We start from the raw sequence: 20,983 nt of genomic DNA, 5'->3' as shown, positions 1-20,983 counted from the left end.
GCGCCATCGGGCGCGGATCGGCGGTGGCGGCGCGGAGGGCCTGTTGGACTGTTCGGCGGCGCCTCTGGTCAGATCAGATCTGGTCGGTGCAGCCGGCGGTGGTAGCCATCTCCTCCGTCGAAGGTGGTCGGCCTGAGGCTGGATGGTTGGATCTTGAGCTCTGTCATCTAGTCCCGGCTGCTGAAAGGACATGCAATGCCCCCATGTGTGGTTTTGGTAATTGATGACATTCTCTATGGACTAATGGTTGCATTGAGTTATATTGGAAGAATTTTTCCATAGGCATTTCTTGAAGTCCATGTGTTGGTTTCAAGGAGTTGATGAGTTGACCAAGGTGCTATTAAGGAAATATCCAAAGATTGGTCATGTAACACCCACAATGCAGCTATATCTCCCACGTGTCGGGGCACGACTTAGAGGCATAGCCGCATGGTAGGCATGTCGCAAGAGGGGTAATCTTTACGCATCCCATGTACTGAATAAGAAAGGGATAAAGAGTTGTCTTACGATCGCCACTTCACACAAATACAAGTTAAACATACATCATCCATAATACAATCAAAGGTCCGACTACGGAACCAAAATAAAAAAAGAAAACCCCAAATGCTAGATCCCCAATCGTCCCAACTGGGCTCCACTACTGATCAACAGGAAACGAAACAACACAACGGACAAGATCTTCATCGAGCTCCCACTTGAGCTCGGTTGCGTCACCTGCACTGGTATCATCGGCACCTGCAACTGTTTGGAAGTATCTGTGAGTCACGGGGACTCAGCAATCTCACACCCGCGAGATCAAGACTATTTAAGCGTATGGGTAGGAAAGGGTAGTGAGGAGGAGCTGGAGCAAGCACTAAGCATATATGGTGGCTAACATACGCAAATAAGAGCGAGAAGAGAAGCAACGCAGCAGTCGTGAACTAAAAGTGATCAAGAAGTGATCCTGAAACTACTTACGTTCAAGCATAACACAAGAACCGTGTCCACTTCCCAGACTCCGCCGGAAAGAGACCATCACGGCTACACACGCGGTTGATTCATTTTAATTAAGTTAAGTGTCAAGTTCTCTACAACCCGATATTAACAAATTCCCATCTGCCCATAACCACGGGCACGGCTTTTGAAAGTTCAAAATCCTGCAGGGGTGTCCCAACTTAGCCCATCACAAGCTCTCACGGTCAACGAAGGATATTCCTTCTCCCGGGAAGACCCGATCAGACTCGGAATCCCGGTAACAAGACATTTCGACAATGGTAAAACAAGACCAGCAAGACCGCCCGATGCGCCGACATCCCGATAGGAGTTGCACATATCTCGTTCTCAGGGTAACACCGGATGAGACATCCTACGAGTAAAACCAAACCTCAAGTTTCCCCGAGGTGGCCCCACAGTCTACTCGGTTCGGACCAACACTTAGACAAGCACTGGCCCGGGGGGTTAAAATAAAGATGACCCTTGGGTAGGAAGGGTAATAGGTTGTTAGGCAAATGTAAAACCAAGGTTGGGCCTTGCTGGACGAGTTTTATTCAAAGCGAACTATCAAGGGGTTCCCATAACACCCAACCACGTAAGGGACGCAAAATCAAGGAACATAACACCGGAATGACGGAAACTAGGGCGACAAGAGTAGAATAAAACACCAGGCATAAGGCCGAGCCTTCCACCCTTTACCAAGTATATAGATGCATTAATTAAATAAGAGATATTGTGATATCCCAACAATAACCATGTTCCAACAAGAAACAAACTTCATCTGCACCTGCAACTAGCAACGCTATAAGAGGGGCTGAGCAAAGCGGTAACATAGCCAAACAACAATTTTCTAGGAAGGTGGGTTAGAGGCTTGACATGGCAAGATGGGAGGCATGATATATCAAGTGGTAGGTAGCGCGGCATGGCAATAGAGCGAGCAACTAGCAAGCAAAGATAGAAGTGATTTCTAGGGTATGGTCATCTTGCCTGAAATCCCGCAAGGAGGAAGAACGAGTCCATGAAGAAGACAAACGGACGTAGTCGAACGGATCCTCACAAACGCGACATTATCGGAACTAACCCGAAGAAGCAACACCGGAAAGAAGCAAACAACATGGTAAACAACCAAGCATAAACATGGCATGATGCACAATCAAGTATGATGCATGTCCGGTTTAATGAGGCATGGCATGGCAAAATGCACAAGCAAGACTACAAGCTACATGTAGCTCAATATGCAACGAGTTGCATATTGACGGAACACCACAACAGTTATTCAGTTCTCTCTTGTTATGCACCCAACAATATTAAATGTTGATTAACATGGCAAGAGGGTGAAGCATATGAAAACTAAATATCTAGTCAAGTTTAAATGAGGGCGAAAGAACAAACAACAATTCCGGTAAATCCTCATGTGCATTTAGCAATTTAATGCAAACAACAATTTTAAACATTTAAATGTTATTATCATGATGCGAATGACATGTGCAAGTTTTATGCAGTATTTAAGAAAATGTTGACAAGAGCATATTATGAAGCATTAGTCATCGTGGTGGAAACGGAAGGGGTGCCACGACAACGAATCCGAAAATGATGCCACGACAACATATCGGTTCCAGTAGCTCATGGAGATACCGGTGCAAAGGAAGTGTGGCGGGAGCGTGCAAAAGATGGTGGGGTGATCCCGATTACCGGGTTCCCACAAGTCGATGGCATGGAAGCGAGAGACACTACAGACACGGAGCAGACAAAGGGTGCATCTCATACAACACAAGCATTCGTACACGAGCGTCGTCTCGGCGGTTATACCTTCGAAGTGTGCGTTTTCGAAGCGGTTTGAGTTCGATGTGGTGTAGGGGAAGTAGACGTTCTCAAGACGTTCGTAGTGGAAGTAGTCGTTCTCGCATGCTCTAGGGTCGACGGTAGAGGTTCTCGCGATCTCGGTGACGGTAGTGGTACATGTTTATCGTTGCACGAGTTTCCGTAGATGTTCGGGGTCACGGCGAGGAACTTGATGTATCATTGAACTTGGCGTCCGAGGAATCCCGCGTAGTCGAACATGAGTCATAGGCGAACTTGACGGTTCCGTTACATGGTTCTTCGGAGACGGTAGTTGTTCTCGGTTCGTAGACGAGCTTGACGGATCCGAGGACTCCGGCCATCGGGGTACTTGGTGCAACGCCGTGTAGTCGTACGTTTTGAAGCGGAACTTGGTCATCCGAAGGTGTGCTTGGCGAACAACGGTCGTCGTGGAAGTAGTGGTACTTAGACGTTTCGGTCAACACTCGTTCGGGCATCCAAGGTCTTGCGGGTCTGGTACTTGGCGTCTTGTCGAGTCCCAGCGACGATGGTCGTACACGACGCATTGTGGAAGTAGTTATACTCACGGTCTTCGGTAACGATAGTCGTACGTGTATCGACAAGGTACTTGGCACATCCTTGGTCCTTCGGGTTCAGTCTTGGCGATTTCGTACATGGTAGAAGGGGTACTGGATAGTTCTGGCACTTGGCAAAAAATCCTGTGACAGTGTATGATGATCTTGGTTCGGGATTTGGCATCGTTCAACAGGGTACTTCTCGGGACAACCGACAAAACAGAGAAGCACGAGGGGCACCGGTCAGGATGGGGCTCGGATCCTTAGCAAGGAAGAGATGCAGGGGTTCGAACGGAGCCGAGGCTAGGCCTGTGGAAGCAGGGAATGACGAGTGAGACCGACAGAGGAGCTGCAAGAGCGGCGCTCATGGGAGAAGGCAAGGCGGTGAAGCGCTGGACGAACAGGAGCGTCGAGGATGGCAGGGCGTAGGCGAACCATGGAGGCCGGCGGTGCCATGGCCGTGCGGGTCAGGCGAGCTCACGACAGGAGGCGCTCGGGCACGGGGTAGAGCTTGGTCGTGGTGGCGGCTGGGTTCTTGTCGGTGGAGGAGGCTGACGGAGAGCGCCGAGGTGGAGGCGACCTGATCCGGCGGCGGGGAGCTCCAGCGGAGTAGGCAGGATGGCGGCGACAACCATGGGGGCTCCTGCTCCTGTTGGGCGATGAAGACAGGTGCAGTGCACATGGCAGGGGCGGAGACGCGGCGCTCCGGGTCACCGGTGCGAGGGGAGAAGGGCGACGAGCGTGCGGCTCCCGGCGGAGCTCGGGCTCCCGGCGAGAAAGACGAACTAGGAGGAGGAGAGATGGGGATCGGGCGAAGGAGCGATGCGTGTGTGCGTGCAGCGCTGCTGGCGGCGGTGAGGGAACGAGAAGAGATGGGATCGAGCGGAGGCCTCTCCTGCGGCTAGGGTTAGAAGGGAATGGGCCTTGGAGGCCGGCCCAGTGGAGAGGGAGGCGCCTAGGCGTAGATGGGCCTGCATGGCTGGCCTCTCTTCTCCCCCACAACCTCTCTTCTCAAAACAGAGAGAAAGAAAAAAAAGGAAGTAAAAGAGAGAAAAGAAAGGGGTTAGAGGAAGGATTTGGGCACGCGGATTATTTTCCCGAAGTCACAAGAATGCGTTGGTTCCAAGAAAATAGAAATGGCCAAGATTGAAAGATAAGAATTCAAACTCATTTGAATTTAATTCAAATGGGTTTGAACTAGGATGAGGTTTTAGGAGTATCCAAAAATGTTGAGAATTTTGGTAGAGCTCCAGAAAGTGATGAAAGAATTTAGGGCAAAGTTTGGAGACGAGGAATTTAGTAATAAAAGCATAGAATATTTTGCAAGTGTGTTGTGGTAAATTCCAAAGGATGGAATATTTATTATAGCCCCCTAATATTGGGAGGACATGTTATAAAGAGAATCACCATGTGAATATCCCTCGATTTAAATGAATCGAAGATCCATACAATTTAATTGGATGAGTTTCAAGACGAGGTACAAGATGACATGATGCAATGCACATGAGGCAAAAAACAAAGCAACGAACCAAACAAATCACATGACGAAACTCGGAGACCATGGAAGGCATCTAAAGCTCCGGTCTTGGGGCGTTACAGGTCATGTGAGTGTTGAGCTTATTTCAAGCATGTCTTGAAGAAGAAGATTGTGTGACCATTCATGTTTACCTTCAAGACATCATCCAAATGAAGAGAGTTGGAAAGATTCAAGGTTGATCAAGACTAAGTCAAGAGTGAATCAAGTTGATCAACTCACAAAGCGTAGAAGAAGTACCGAGAGGGATCAAGTGATCCCATGGTATGGTAAGCATTGTCCATTGCGCTTTGTGTACTAACCCATGGTCTATGTGAGAGTTCTATGTGGGGTTAGGTACGTGTCCATGGGCTTGCGTCAAGAGGAAGATATCACTCACCCCATGGAGAGGATGACATCAAGTGGTGATCGTCATCAAGATTGTCGTGTGCAAGTTCAAGTGGAGCATCACGAAGATATCAAGTGCTTGAAGCTTGTCATCCATTGTGGTGTCAATGGACTTGTGAAGATGTGTCGAAGAGTGGCTCACCCATAGTGGAGTATGGGGGAGGAATGAACTAGTCTTCATCGAGCCAACACAATCAAGAAAGATGGTCCAACTTGAGGAAGTTAAGATCCTCGTCATCTAGCTCAAGTGGACTATGTGCAAGGCAAAGGTTTTCCCTTGATAGGTTTTCTATTTTACCGGTTTCATGGTGGTAGATGGGTGACCGGGTTGTAGGATCGATTGCCGTACTATCAAGGGGGGTCTCTAGTCAGTAGCTTGATTGTATCATTCATCGAGAGCTCAAACCATTGCATCCTTTCATCATCTTTCTTGGTTCTTGTTTGGTTCTTCTCCTTGTGATATTTGGAGCTTATGGTCATCTTCATGACCAGCTCGAGTTCATCGAAAGCCGATTTCATATGCATCTTCTTTTGTGTTTTCGGTGTTGGAGTTTTTGCTGGTCTTATTTGAGAAAGGGTTCTCACCATTTTATTTTGGGTTTTTTCTCAATTTCTATTTCTTGATATTTCTATCAAGATTGTGTTTTCTCTTGTCTTTAGCTTTCCAACAAACTTGATTTCGTCGAATTTGGAGCTCGTATGCCAAAGTTGCGGTTGTTTTGATCTTACCTGTTTTACATAGAGAGGTTGTACCGCCCCTTAGAGAGGTTGTATCGGTTGACCGATACAACCAGTGTTTGGAGCGGTTGTACCGCTCCAGAATTGGTCCGAAGGTTGTACCGGCCATGTACCACTCTACCACCGGTCTGGGTTCTGTTGTGGAGCAGTTCTTGGGCGGTTGTGAAGCGGTTGTACCGGTTAGTTTAGTTTAACCCGTACTACCAGTTCCCCGGGCTGTTGTACCACTTAGGGATTTTTCCTACAGGTTGGTTTTTCCTCTGCTTTGACCGGGTGTACTGGTTTGTGCACCGGTTGTACCGGTCCTACAGTTTTCTACACATAACGGGCAGATTCATGGGGACCTATAAAAGGGGGGTCTTCTTCCCCTTTGGACCCCATCCTTTGAGCTCATGTTTTTCCCCATTGTTGACCTTCTTCGAGCTTGCTTTCTCTCAATCCCTCCAATGATTCTTGCTAGTTCTTGAGGGAAAAGAGAGAGGAGATCTAGATCTACGTTTCCACCAATCACTTTCTCCTCTGTGAGGGGAACCCTTTGGATCTAGATCTTGGATTTCTTGGTGTTCTCCTTCTTGTTCTTCCTCTCATTTTCCTCCCTAGCATGTGTTGCTTGGGTGGGATTTGGGAGAGAAGGACTTGGACACTCCGTGTGCCCTTGCCATTGCATTTGGTGCATCGGGTTGAGTCCTCCACGGTGATACGTGGAAGTTACAAGTTGAGAAGCTTATTATTCTTGGGTCCTTGGTACCCTTGAGCTTGTTCCTCTTGGGTGCTTCGGCGCCCTAGACGGTTGGTGGTGTTCAGAGCTCAATCATTGTGGTGTAAAGCTCCGGGCAAGCATTGGGGTCTCCAATTAGGTTGTGGAGATCGGCCCGAGAAATTTGACGGGTTCCGGTGACCGCCCCTAAGGGTTGCCAAAGTGTACGGGTTCGGTGACCGCCCCCAAGGGTTGCCATTTGTACAGGTTCGATGACCGCCTCAAGGGTCCCTTGGTGGAATCATGACATCTTACATTGAGCGAGGGCTTGAGGAGATTACAGTGGCCCTAGTGGATTCTTGGGGAGCATTGTGCCTCCACACCGCTCCGAACGAAGATTAGCATCCGCAAGGGTGTGAACTTCAGGATACATCGTCGTCTCTGCGTGCCTCGGTTATCTCTTACCCAAGCCCTTTACTTATGCACTTTACTTTGTGATAGCCATATTGTTCTTTGTCATATATCTTGCTGTTGGGGAAGATAGTATTTCAATAAATTTCCTAAGATCACACAAGATCTATCTAGGAGAAGCATAGCAACGAGCGGGGAGAGTGTGTCTACGTACCATCGTAGACCGAAAGCGGAAGCGTTTAGTAACACGGTTGATGTGGTCGAACGTCTTCGCGATCCAACCGATCAAGTACTGAACGCACAACACCTCCGCGATCTACACACGTTCAGCTCGGTGACGTCCCTTGAACTCTAGATCCAGCTGAGGCCGAGGGAGAGTTTCGTCAGCACGATGGCGTGGTGACGGTGATGATGAAGTTACCGACGCAAGGCTTCGCCTAAGCACTACGACAATATAACCAAGGTGTTAATCTATGGAGGGGGGCACCACACACACGGCTAAGAAATCAACTTGTGTGTCTATGGGGTGCCCCCTCCCCGTACATAAAGGAGGGGAGGAGGGGGCCGGCTGGCCACAAGGGGCGCGCCCAAGGGGGGGTGTTGGTGTCAAAACCGGCGGATCTCGGGTAGGGGGTCCCGAACTGTGCGTCTAGGCGGATGGTAACAGGAGGCAGGGGACACAATGTTTTACCCAGGTTCGGGCCCTCTTGATGGAGGTAAAACCCTACGTCTTGCTTGATTAATATTGATGATATGGGTAGTACAAGAGTAGATCTACCACGAGATCAGAGAGGCCAAACCCTAGAAGCTAGCCTATGGTATGATTGTTGTTCGTCCTACGGACTAAAAACCCTCCGGTTTATATAGACACCGGAGAGGGCTAGGGTTACACAGAGTCAGTTACAATGGTAGGAGATCTACATATCCGTGTCGCCAAGCTTGCCTTCCACGCCAAGGAAAGTCCCTTCTGGACACGGGACGAAGTCTTCAATCTCATATCTTCATAGTCTAGGAGTCCGGCCGAAGGTATAGTCCGGCTATCCGGACACCCCCTAATCCAGGACTCCCTCAGTAGCCCCTGAACCAGGCTTCAATGATGACGAGTCCGGCGCGCAGATTGTCTTCGACATTGCAAGGCGGGTTCCTCCTCCAAACACTTCATAGAAGATTTTGAACACAAAGGTAGTGTCCGGCTCTGCAAAATGAGTTTCCACATATTGCCATAGAGAGAATAATACTTACACAAATCTAATCTGCTGACGTATTCCGTAGCGTGACATCACACCACGGCCAAGTCTTTATTCGAATCGTTTTACTGTTCCACCTCAGCGCGTTTAGCGAGGCAGTTTCCTTGGCACGTCTTGTCAAAGCAGAGATTGTGTCCCCTTATTCCGGGATTCTCATCAATATGGGCGTGGGTAACCCAACCGCGCCATTGATTACGGCGCTTGGGAGATAAGCGAGTTTTACCAGGCTGGTGGGGACGCATAGTCGCGTCCGCCCATATAAGGGGATAAGGATCCACCTTTTCATCCACGCCTTCTTCCTCCTTTGCCTATCCATTTCCGCGCACTCGAGCTCCAGCGCCCAAGTCCGCACACCCCACCTCAACCTTCTCCAGCCATGTCCGGAGCGGGAGGCAAGTGGATGGTCTCCTCCGTTATGGAGGGACACATCAAAAAATTGAGGAAGGCCGGATACTTGTGTAACGACATTGCGCACCGGCTTCCCGAAGAGGGGCAGCTCATCCCCACCCCTAGGCCCCATGAGAGGGTGGTGTTCCTCCCCTATTTCCTCCTAGGACTGGGCTTCCCTCTCCACCCATTTGTCCGAGGGCTCATGTTCTACTATGGCTTGGATTTCCACGATCTGGCCCCGAACTTTGTCCTCAACATCTCGGCGTTTATCGTCGTGTGCGAGGCTTTCTTCTGCATCCGCCCCCATTTCGGCCTATGGCTCAAGACTTTCAATGTCAAGCCGAAGGTGGTGCGCGGCACCTAGGCAGAGTGCGGAGGCGCCATGGTGGGCAAGATGCCCAACGTCCTATGGCTTGAGGGCTCCTTCGTGGAGTCCCTAAAGGGGTGGCAATCGGGGTGGTTTTACATCACCGAGCCGCGCGACCCTGAATGGGTCGCAGCCCCCGAGTTCCGATCCGGACCCCCTACGCGGCTCGCCTCCTGGAAAGAGACGGGCCTGTCGTGGGTAAAAAAGGAGAGCTGACTGGACTCCAAACATGCGTGCAAACCCTGGTGAACAAGAAGGTCAAACTTGTCAACGTAGTCCAGGTTATGCTCATCCGCCGGATCCTCCCATGTCAACAACGGGCTTTCAACCTGTGGGAGTTCGACCCAGCGCGGCACCGAACTCTGAGCAGGCTCTTCGACACGACGTACGAAGATGCCTGGAAGGTGCTTTTCAAGGGCGCCGAGGCCCCCGCATCCGCTACCGAGGATCGCGGATTCAGCACACAGCGTCACACTCGTGCGGTAAGCTGTTTTTACCTTTTACAGGGTATTAGTTTTTCATAGTTTGACTCCATGCGGGATCTAAGCTCCCTTACCTTTGACAGGATTGGCAGGAGACGTCCGGATAGATCAACTGTCCGGCTCCTCTGCCCGAAGGCCCAGCGGACGCTCGCTTGGCGAAGTTGTTGGTTCCGGCACCACACCCTATGTGGTGCCGGAGAAGAAGGCCAAGAAGAAGGCCACGGGGACTCGAAAGAGTGCCCGACGCCAGGAGGTGTCGGATTCATCATCCGACGACTCCAAGGCGCACTCCTCCCATGAAGATGAGGAGGAGGAAGAAGAGACCTCTCCCCCTCCAGCGAGGGGAGGGAAGAAAAGGAAGGCCGCCCCAACTGGGGAGGCCGAAGGGTCCAAGAAGGGGAAGACCCCTCCTCCGGACTACTCCACCAATGCCGACGACGGCGAAGAGGAGTGTTCGCACAGGGCCAAGCCCCTGGCGAGATCGTAAGTATCCGGATACCAGAGTGATTCATAGTATTCCCCCATTGCACAGCTTTTCCTTACGTCGAACATGTTTATGCAGTCCACCCAAAGACCGGTTTGACGTGTCGTCGAGCGGTTCCCTGGATTCGTCGGATGTGAATTCGCTTCCGACGGCTACCTCCCCCCTGTTGGAAATATGCCCTAGAGGCAATAATAAATTAGTTATTATTATATTTCCTTGTTCATGATAATCGTTTATTATCCATGCTAGAATTGTATTGATAGGAAACTCAGATACATGTGTGGATACATAGACAACACCATGTCCCTAGTAAGCCTCTAGTTGACTAGCTCGTTGATCAATAGATGGTTACAATTTCCTGACCATGGACATTGGATGTCATTGATAACAGGATCACATCATTAGAAGAATGATGTGATGGACAAGACCCAATCCTAAGCCTAGCACAAGATCATGTAGTTCGTATGCTAAAGCTTTTCTAATGTCAAGTATCATTTCCTTAGACCATGAGATTGTGCAACTCCCGGATACTGTAGGAATGCTTTGGGTGTGCCAAACGTCACAACGTAACTGGGTGGCTATAAAGGTACACTACAGGTATCTCCGAAAGTGTCTGTTGGGTTGGCACGAATCGAGACTGGGATTTGTCACTCCGTATAAACGGAGAGGTATCTCTCGGCCCACTCGGTAGGACATCATCATAATGTGCACAACGTGATCAAGGAGTTGATCACGGGATGATGTGTTACGGAACGAGTAAAGAAACTTGCCGGTAACGAGATTGAACAAGGTATCGGGATACCGACGATCGAATCTCGGGCAAGTATCATACCGCTAGACAAAGGGAATTGTATACGGGATTGATTAAGTCCTTGACATCGTGGTTCATCCGATGAGATCATCGTGGAGCATGTGGGAGCCAACATGGGTATCCAGATCCCGCTGTTGGTTATTGACCGGAGAGTTGTCTCGGCCATGTCTGCATGACTCCCGAACCCGTAGGGTCTACACACTTAAGGTTCGATGACGCTAGGGTTATAAAGGAAGCTTATAAGTGGTTACCGAATGATGTTCGGAGTCCCGGATGAGATCCCGGACGTCACGAGGAGTTCCGGATTGGTCCGGAGGTAAAGATTTATATATGGGAAGTCCTGTTTTGGTTACCGGAAAAGTTTCGGGTTTTATCGGTAACGTACCGGGACCACCGGGAGGGTCCCGGGGGTCCACCAAGTGGGGCCACCAGCCCTGGAGGGCTGCATGGTCCAAGTGTGGGAGGGGACCAGCCCCAGGTGGGCTGGTGCGCCCCCCCACAAGGGCCCAAGGCGCCTAGGGTTTGGGGAGGGGGCGCACCCACCTAACTTTGGGGGCAAGTTTCCCCTCTCCCCCCTTTGGCCGCCCCACCAGGTGGGATCTTGGGCTGGCCGCCGCCCCTAGGGTGGAACCCTAGGTGGGGGCGCACCCCTCCCTCTCCCCTATATATACTTGAGGACTTTGGGGCTGCCAACAGATGAGTTTTGACCTCTCCCTGGCGCAGCCCTACCTCTCTCCCTCCTTGTCTCTTGCGGTGCTTGGCGAAGCCCTACTAGAGTACCACGCTCCTCCACCACCACCACGCCGTCCTGCTGCTGCTGCTGTATGGAGTCTTCCCCAACCTCTCCTTCTCCCCTTGCTGGATCAAGGCGTAGGAGACGTCACCGGGCTGTACGTGTGTTGAACACGGAGGTGCCGTCCATTCGGCACTAGGATCATCGGTGATTTGGATCACGGCGAGTACGACTCCATCAACCCCGTTCACTTGAACGCTTCCGCTTAGCGATCTACAAGGGTATGTGGATGCACTCTCCTTCCCCTCGTTGCTAGATTACTCCATAGACTGATCTTGGTGATGGGTAGAAAATTTTGAATTTCTGCTACGTTCCCCAACAGTGGCATCATGAGCTAGGTCTATGCGTAGTTACTATGCACGAGTAGAACACAAAGTAGTTGTGGGCATCGATATTGTCAATTTGCTTGCCGTTACTAGTCTTATCTTGATTCGGCGGCATCGTGGGATGAAGCGGCCCGGACCAACCCTACATGTACGCTTACGTGAGACCGGTTCCACCAACTGACATGCACTAGTTGCATAAGGTGGCTAGCGGGTGTCTGTCTCTCCCACTTTAGTCGGATCGGATTCGATGAACAGGGTCCTTATGAAGGGTAAATAGAAATTGACAATTCACGTTGTGGTTTTGGCGTAGGTAAGAAAACGTTCTTGCTAGAACCCTATTGCAGCCACGTAAAACTTGCAACAACAATTAGAGGACGTCTAACTTGTTTTTGCAGCAAGTGTCATGTGATGTGATATGGCCAAAGTTGTGATGAATGATGAATGATATATATGTGATGTATGAGATCATGTTCTTGTAATAGGAATCACGACTTGCATGTCGATGAGTATGACAACCGGCAGGAGCCATAGGAGTTGTCTTTATTTTTGTATGACCTGCGTGTCATTGAGAAATGTCATGTAATTACTTTACTTTATTGCTAAAGCGTTAGCCATAGTAGTAGAAGTAATAGATGACGAGACAACTTCAAGAAGACACAATGATGGAGATCATGATGATGGAGATCATGGTGTCATGCCGGTGACAACGATGATCATGGAGCCCCGAAGATGGAGATCAAGAGGAGCAAAATGATATTGGCCATATCATGTCACTGTTTGATTGCATGTGATGTTTATCATGTTTTACATCTTATTTGCTTAGAACGATGGTAGCTTAAATAAGATGATCCCTCACTAAAATTTCAAGAAAGGTGTTCCCCCTAACTGTGCACCGTTGCGAAGGTTCGTTGTTTCGAAGCACCACGTGATGATCGGGTGTGATAGATTCTAACGTTCGAATACAACGGGTGTTGACGAGCCTAGCATGTACAGACATGGCCTCGGGACACATGCGAAACACTTAGGTTGACTTGACGAGCCTAGCATGTACAGACATGGCCTCGGAACACGGAAGACCGAAAGGTCGAACATGAGTCGTATAGAAGATACGATCAACATGAAGATGTTCACCGATGATGACTAGTCCGTCTCACGTGATGATCGGACACGGCCTAGTTGACTCAGATCATGTAATCACTTAGATGACTAGAGGGATGTCTATCTGAGTGGGAGTTCATAAGATGAACTTAATTATCCTGAACATAGTCAAAAGGTCTTCGCAAATTATGTCGTAGCTCGTGCTTCAGTTCTACTGTTTAGATATGTTCCTAGAGAAAATTTAGTTGAAAGTTGATAGTAGCAATTATGCGGACTAGGTCCGTAAACTAAGGATTGTCCTCATTGCTTCATAGAAGGCTTATGTCCTTAATGCACCGCTCAGTGTGCTGAACCTCGAACGTTGTCTGTGGATGTTGCGAACATCTGACATACACATTTTGATAACTACGTGATAGTTCAGTTAAACGGTTTAGAGTTGAGGCACTGAAGACGTTTTGAAACGTCGCGAAACATATGAGATGTTTCGAGGGCTGAAATTGGGATTTCAGGATCGTGCCCACGTCAAGAGGTATAAGACCTCCGACGATTTTCTTAGCCTGCAAACTAAGGGAGAAAAGCTCAATTGTTGAGCTTGTGCTCAGATTGTCTGAGTACAACAATCATTTGAATCGAGTGGGAGTTGATCTTCCAGATGAGATAGTGATGCTTCTCCGAAGTCATTACCACCAAGCTACTAGAGCTTCGTGATGAACTATAATATATCAGGGACATATGTGATGATCCTTGAGATATTCGCGATGTTTGACACCACAAAAGTAGAAATCAAGAAGGAGCATCAATTGTTGATGGTTGGTGAAACCACCAGTTTCAAGAAGGGCAAGGGAAAGAAGGGATACTTCATGAAACGGCAAATCAGCTACTGCTCTAGTGAAGAAACCCAAGGTTGAACCCAAACCCGAGACTAAGTGCTTCTGTAATAAGGGGAACAACCACTGGAGCAGAATTACCCTAGATACTTGGTAGATGAGAAGGCTGACAAGGTCGATAGAAGTATATTGGATACACATTGTGTTAATGTGTACTTTACTAGTACTCCTAGTAGCACCATGGTATTAGATACCGGTTCGGTTGCTAAGTGTTAGTAAACTCGAAATAAAAGGCTGCGGAGTAAACGGAGACTAGCTAAAGGTGAGCTGGCGATATGTGTTGGAAGTTTTTTCCCAAGCTTGATGTGATCAAGCATTGCACGCTCCCTCTACCTTCGAGATTGGTGTTTGCGTTGAGCATAGACATGATTGGATTATGTCTATCGTAATACGGTTATTCATTTAAGGAGAATAATGGTTACTCTGTTTATTTGAATAATACCTTCAATGGTCTTGCACCTAAAATGAATGGTTTATTGAATCTCGATCGTAGTGATACACATGTTCATGCCAAAAGATATAAGATAGTAATGATAGTACCACCTACTTGTGGCACTGCCACGTAAGTCATATCGGTATAAAACGCATGAAGAAGCTCCATGTTGATGGATCTTTGGGCTCACTCGGTTTTGAAAAGTTTGAGACATGCGAACCATGTCTATTGGTGTATGTGCATGAAGAAACTCCATGCAAATGGACCGTTTGGACTCACTTGATTTTGAATCACTTGAGACATGCAAATCATACCACATGGGCAAGATGACTGAAAGTCTCGTTTTCAGTAAAATGGAACTAGAAAGCAACTTGTTGGAAGTAATACATTTTGATGTGTGTAGTCCAATGAGTGCTGAGGCATGTAGTGGATATCGTTATGTTCTTACTTCACAGATGATTTGAGTAGATGATGAGTATATTTACTTGATGAATCACGAGTCTGAATTATTGAAAGGTTCAAGTAATTTCAGGGTGAAGTTGAAAGATCGTCGTGACAAGAGGATAAAATATCTATGATATGATCATAGAGATGAACATCTGAATTACGAGTTTGGCACAGAATTAAGACATTGTGGAAATTGTTTCACAACTAATACAGCCTGAAACACCATAGTATGATGGTGTGTCCGAACATCATAACTGCACCCTATTGGATATATTGCATACCATGATGTCTCTTATCGAATTACCACGATAGTTTATGGGTTAGGCATTAGAGACAACCACATTCACTTTAAATAGGGCACCACGTAATTCCGATGAGATGACACCGTATGAACTATGGTTTAGAGAATCCTAAGCTGACATTTGTTAAAAGGTTTGGGGCTGCGACGCTTATGTGAAAAGTTTCAGGCTGATAAGCTCGAACCCAAAGCGGATAAATGCATCTTCATAGGACACCCAAAACAGTTGGGTATACCTCCTGTCTCAGATCCGAAAGCAATAAGGGATTGTTTCTAGAATCGGGTCCTTTCTCGAGGAAAAGTTTCTCTCGAAAGAATTGAGTGGGAGGATGGTGGAGACTTGATGAGGTTATTGAATCGTCTCTTAAACTAGTGTGTGGCAGGGCACAGGGAGTTGTTCCTGTGGCACCTACACCAATTGAAGTGGAAGCTTATGATAGTGATCATGAAACTTCAGATCAAGTCACTACCAAACCTCGTGGGATGACAAGGATGCGTACTACTTCAGAGTGGTACGTAATCCTGTCTTGGAAGTCATGTTGCTAGACAACAATGAACCTACGAGCTATGGAGAAGCGATGGTGGGCCTGGATTCCAAAATGGCTGGAGGCCATATAATCCGAGAGAGGATCCATATATGAAAACAAAGTGTAGACTTTGGAAGAACTACTTGATGGTTGTAAGGATGTTAGGTACGTATGGATTTTAAAAGGAAGACGGACAATGATGGTAAGTATCACCATTAAGAAAGCTCGACTTGTCGTTAAGATGTTTTTCGACAAGTTCAAGGAGTTGACTACGATGAGACTTTCTCACTCGTAGCGATGCTAAGAGTCTGTTGGAACTATATTAGCGATTACTGCATTATTTATGAAATCTTGCAGATAGGATATCAAAACATTGTTTCCTCGATGATTTTCTTGAGGAAAGGTTGTATGTGATACAACCGGAAGGTTTTATCAATCCTGAAAGATGCTAACAAGTATGCAAAGCTCCAGCAATCCTTCTAAAGACTGGAGTAAGCATCTCGGAGTTGGAATGTATGCTTTGATGAGATGATCAAAGATTTTGGGTGTATACAAAGTTTATGAGAAACTTGTATTTCCAAAGAAGTGAGTGGGAGCACTATAGAATTTTTGATGAATATATGTTGTTGACATATTGTTGATCAGAAATGACGTAGAATTTCTGGAAAGCATATAGGGTTATTTGGAAAGTGTTTTTCAATGAAAAGCCTGGATTAAGCTACTTGAACATTGAGCATCAAGATCTATAAGGATAGATCAAAACGCTTAATGGTACTTTCAAATGAGCACATACCTTGACATGATCTTGAAGGTGTTCAAGATGGATCAGTCAAAGAAGGAGTTCTTGCCTGAGTTGTAAGGTATGAAGTTAAGACTTAAAGCTCGCCACGGCAGAAGAAAGAGGAAGGACGAAGGTCGTCCCTTATGCTTTTGTCATAGGCTCCATACGGTATGCCATGCTGAGTACCGCACCTGATGTGTGCCTTGCCACATATCTGGCAAGAGGGTACAAAGGTGATCTAGGAGTAGATCACCAGATAGCGGTCTAAATTATCCTTAGAGGAATAAGGATATGTTTCTCGGTTATGGAGGTGATAAAGAGTTCGACGTAAAGAGTTACGTCGATGCAAGCTTAACACCTATCTGGATAGCTCTGAGTAGAGATACCGGATACGTATAATGGAGCAACAATTTAGAATAGCTCCAAGTAGAACAATTATTTGAAATGGCTCCAAATGTAGCGTAGTAGTTGCATCTACAAGATGACATAGAAATTTGCGAAGTACATACGGATCTGAATGTTGCAGACCCGTTGACTACAACCTCTCTCACAAGCATAACATGATCAAACCCAGAACTCTTTGGGTGTTAGTCACATGGGGATGTGACCTTGAGTGTTAATCACATATCGATGTGAACTGGATTATTGACTCTATTGCAAGTGGGAGACTGTTGGAAATATGCCCTAGAGGCAATAATAAATTAGTTATTATTATATTTCCTTGTTCATGATAATGTTTATTATCCATGCTAGAATTGTATTGATAGGAAACTCAGATACATGTGTGGATACATAGACAACACCATGTCCCTAGTAAGCCTCTAGTTGACTAGCTCGTTGATCAATAGATGGTTACGATTTCCTGACCATGGACATTGGATGTCATTGATAACGGGATCACATCATTATAAGAATGATGTGATGGACAAGACCCAATCCTAAGCCTAGCACAAGATCATGTAGTTCGTATGCTAAAGCTTTTCTAATGTCAAGTATCATTTCCTTAGACCATGAGATTGTGCAACTCCCGGATACCGTAGGAGTGCTTTGGGTGTGCCAAACGTCACAACGTAACTGGGTGGCTATAAAGGTACACTACAGGTATCTCCGAAAGTGTCTGTTGGGTTGGCACGAATCGAGACTGGGATTTGTCACTCCATGTAAACGGAGAGGTATCTCTCGGCCCACTCGGTAGGACATCATCATAATGTGCACAACGTGATCAAGGAGTTTATCACGGGATGATGTGTTACAGAACGAGTAAAAGAGACTTGCCGGTAACGAGATTGAACCAGGTATCGGGATACCGACGATCGAATCTCGGGCAAGTATCGTACCGCTAGACAAAGGGAATTGTATACGGGATTGATTAAGTCCTTGACATCGTGGTTCATCCGATGAGATCATCGTGGAGCATGTGGGAGCCAACATGGGTATCCAGATCCCGCTGTTGGTTATTGACCGGAGAGTTGTCTCGGCCATGTCTGCATGACTCCCGAACCCGTAGGGTCTACACACTTAAGGTTCGATGACGCTAGGGTTATAAAGGAAGCTTATAAGTGGTTACCGAATGATGTTCGGAGTCCCGGATGAGATCCCGGACGTCACGAGGAGTTCCGGATTGGTCCAGAGGTAAAGATTTATATATGGGAAGTCCTGTTTTGGTTACCGGAAAAGTTTCGGGTTTTATCGGTAACGTACCGGGACCACCGGGAGGGTCCCGGGGGTCCACCAAGTGGGGCCACCAGCCCTGGAGGGCTGCATGGTCCAAGTGTGGGAGGGGACCAGCCCCAGGTGGGCTGGTGCGCCCCCCCACAAGGGCCCAAGGCGCCTAGGGTTTGGGGAGGGGGCGCACCCACCTAACTTTGGGGGCAAGTTTCCCCTCTCCCCCCCTTTGGCCGCCCCACCAGATGGGATCTTGGGCTGGCCGCCGCCCCTAGGGTGGAACCCTAGGTGGGGGCGCACCCCTCCCTCTCCCCTATATATACTTGAGGACTTTGGGGCTGCCAACAGATGAGTTTTGACCTCTCCCTGGCGCAGCCCTACCTCTCTCCCTCCTTGTCTCTTGCGGTGCTTGGCGAAGCCCTACTGGAGTACCACGCTCCTCCACCACCACCACGCCGTCGTGCTGCTGCTGTATGGAGTCTTCCCCAACCTCTCCTTCTCCCCTTGCTGGATCAAGGCGTAGGAGACGTCACCGGGCTGTACGTGTGTTGAACACGGAGGTGCCGTCCATTCGGCACTAGGATCATCGGTGATTTGGATCACGGCGAGTACGACTCCATCAACCCCGTTCACTTGAACGCTTCCACTTAGCGATCTACAAGGGTATGTGGATGCACTCTCCTTCCCCTCGTTGCTAGATTACTCCATAGACTGATCTTGGTGATGGGTAGAAAATTTTGAATTTCTGCTACGTTCCCCAACAGTGGCATCATGAGCTAGGTCTATGCGTAGTTACTATGCACGAGTAGAACACAAAGTAGTTGTGGGCATCGATATTGTCAATTTGCTTGCCGTTACTAGTCTTATCTTGATTCGGCGGCATCGTGGGATGAAGCGGCCCGGACCAACCTTACATGTACGCTTACGTGAGACCGGTTCCACCGACTGACATGCACTAGTTGCATAAGGTGGCTGGCGGGTGTCTGTCTCTCCCACTTTAGTCGGATCGGATTCGATGAACAGGGTCCTTATGAAGGGTAAATAGAAATTGACAATTCACGTTGTGGTTTTGGCGTAGGTAAGAAAACGTTCTTGCTAGAACCCTATTGCAGCCACGTAAAACTTGCAACAACAATTAGAGGACGTCTAACTTGTTTTTGCAGCAAGTGTCATGTGATGTGATATGGCCAAAGTTGTGATGAATGATGAATGATATATATGTGATGTATGAGATGAAGTTATGCATATGTTGACTGAAATGCGGGAACAAGGAACGAGTCCGGATGTGTGCACCTATGCAACCATAATAGCTGCACTTTTCAGAATGGGTAGGCTGGCTGATGCTGTGGACAATTTTAATCAGATGATTGGGAAGGGAGTACAGCCAAGCAAAGTTGTTTATCGCTCCTTAATTCAGGGATTCTGTACACACGGTGATTTGGTGAAAGCGAAGGAGTTCATTTTTGAAATGACGGACAAATGTATTTGTCGTCCTACCATTGTCTTCTTCAATTCAATAATGCATAGTCTGTGCAACGAAGGAAGGGTCATAGATGCGCACCATATCTTTGACTTGGTTATAGACATTGGTGAGAGACCTGATCTCATTGCATTTAATACTCTGATTGATGGATATTGCTTAGTCGGCAACATGGAGAAAGCACTCGGTGTACTTGATTCCATGGTATCAGCTGGCATTGAGCCTACTGTTGTTACATATAGATCACTTATTAGTGGGTATTGTAAGAGTGGAAGGCTCGATGATGGTGTTATTCTATTCAAAGAAATGGAGCATAACAGAGTTAAACCTGACACTGTTGCATATAACATCATACTGGATGGGTTATTTCATGCTGGGGCAACAATTGCTGCAAAGAAGTTGTTCAATGAGATGATTGAAAGTGGAACAACAGTGAGCATTTCCACATACAGGATAGTTCTTGGAGGATTTTGTAGGAATAATTGCCCCGATGAAGCGATCGTCTTGTTCCAGAAATTAGGTGCAATGAATGTGAAGTTCGATATTGCAATACTCAATACCATGATTAATGCAATGTACAAGGTTCAGAGAAGAGAAGAAGCTAACGATTTGTTTGCTTCATTACCAGCCTGTGGGCTCGTACCTAATGCCTCTACTTACGGAGTAGTAATACAGAATCTTTTGAAAGAAGGATCGTTGGAAGAAGCTGACAATATGTTTTCATCAATGGAGAAGAGTGGTTGTGCTCCCAGCTCTCGTCTTATAAATTATATCATCAGAACGTTGTTGGAAAATGGGGAGATAGTCAATGCAGCAAATTATATGTCTAAAGTTGATGGGAAGATCATCTCTTTTGAAGCTTCGACCACTTCGTTGTTGTTGTCTCTCTTTTTGGAGAAAGGCAAATATCAGGAACAATTACAATTGCTCCCTGCGAAATACCAATTCTTTCGTGGAGTCATTTGATGCGCTGGACTTGGTAGATAAGTTTTGGCATGGTTCGGAGCTCCCTTTTAACCATGTCAACATGTGTTCTCTTCCATCCACTCGCCAAGACCGGTCTGGGTGATAATGCCGTGTGCCATGGTGTTCTGCTCTGATGTGTGGCTACTGGGCGTGTATGCTATGGTCATTTTGTTCCGTCTTCATGCTGTCTCCTTGTGCAAGGGTTGTCTGGTGTGTGGTGCTTTTGCTAATGGTAAAAATATTGTGGGTGTTCGGGGTCATATGATGGTGGATCTTGTCCCAGAGTTTATCGAGTTCTTCCTCACGGTGTACTCTGGTCTCACTGCACCCTGATGTGCTTGATGGTATTGTTTGGAACCCAGCTGCGGCCTGCGGATGGTTTCCATT

At 47.5% G+C, this 20,983-nt stretch overlaps 1 protein-coding gene across 1 annotated transcript; it reads left to right on the top strand.

Moving 5' to 3' along the window:
• The first annotated feature begins 19,396 nt into the window (after positions 1-19,396).
• Positions 19,397-20,596, top strand: LOC147985842 (uncharacterized). The gene is made up of 2 exons (XM_087541761.1): positions 19,397-19,631; positions 19,794-20,596. Exons 1-2 carry the CDS (start codon positions 19,397-19,399, stop codon positions 20,594-20,596), a joined length of 1,038 nt encoding a protein of 345 aa, XP_087397887.1.
• Positions 20,597-20,983: the final 387 nt, after the last annotated feature.

The sequence above is a fragment of the Triticum urartu genome, chromosome 2A (genome assembly GCF_056163025.1).
Source record: "Triticum urartu cultivar PI428250 chromosome 2A, HENAU_Tu73, whole genome shotgun sequence".
In the NCBI taxonomy this organism is placed as follows: Eukaryota; Viridiplantae; Streptophyta; class Magnoliopsida; order Poales; family Poaceae; genus Triticum; species Triticum urartu.
This window is presented reverse-complemented; position numbering and strand designations above follow the sequence as displayed.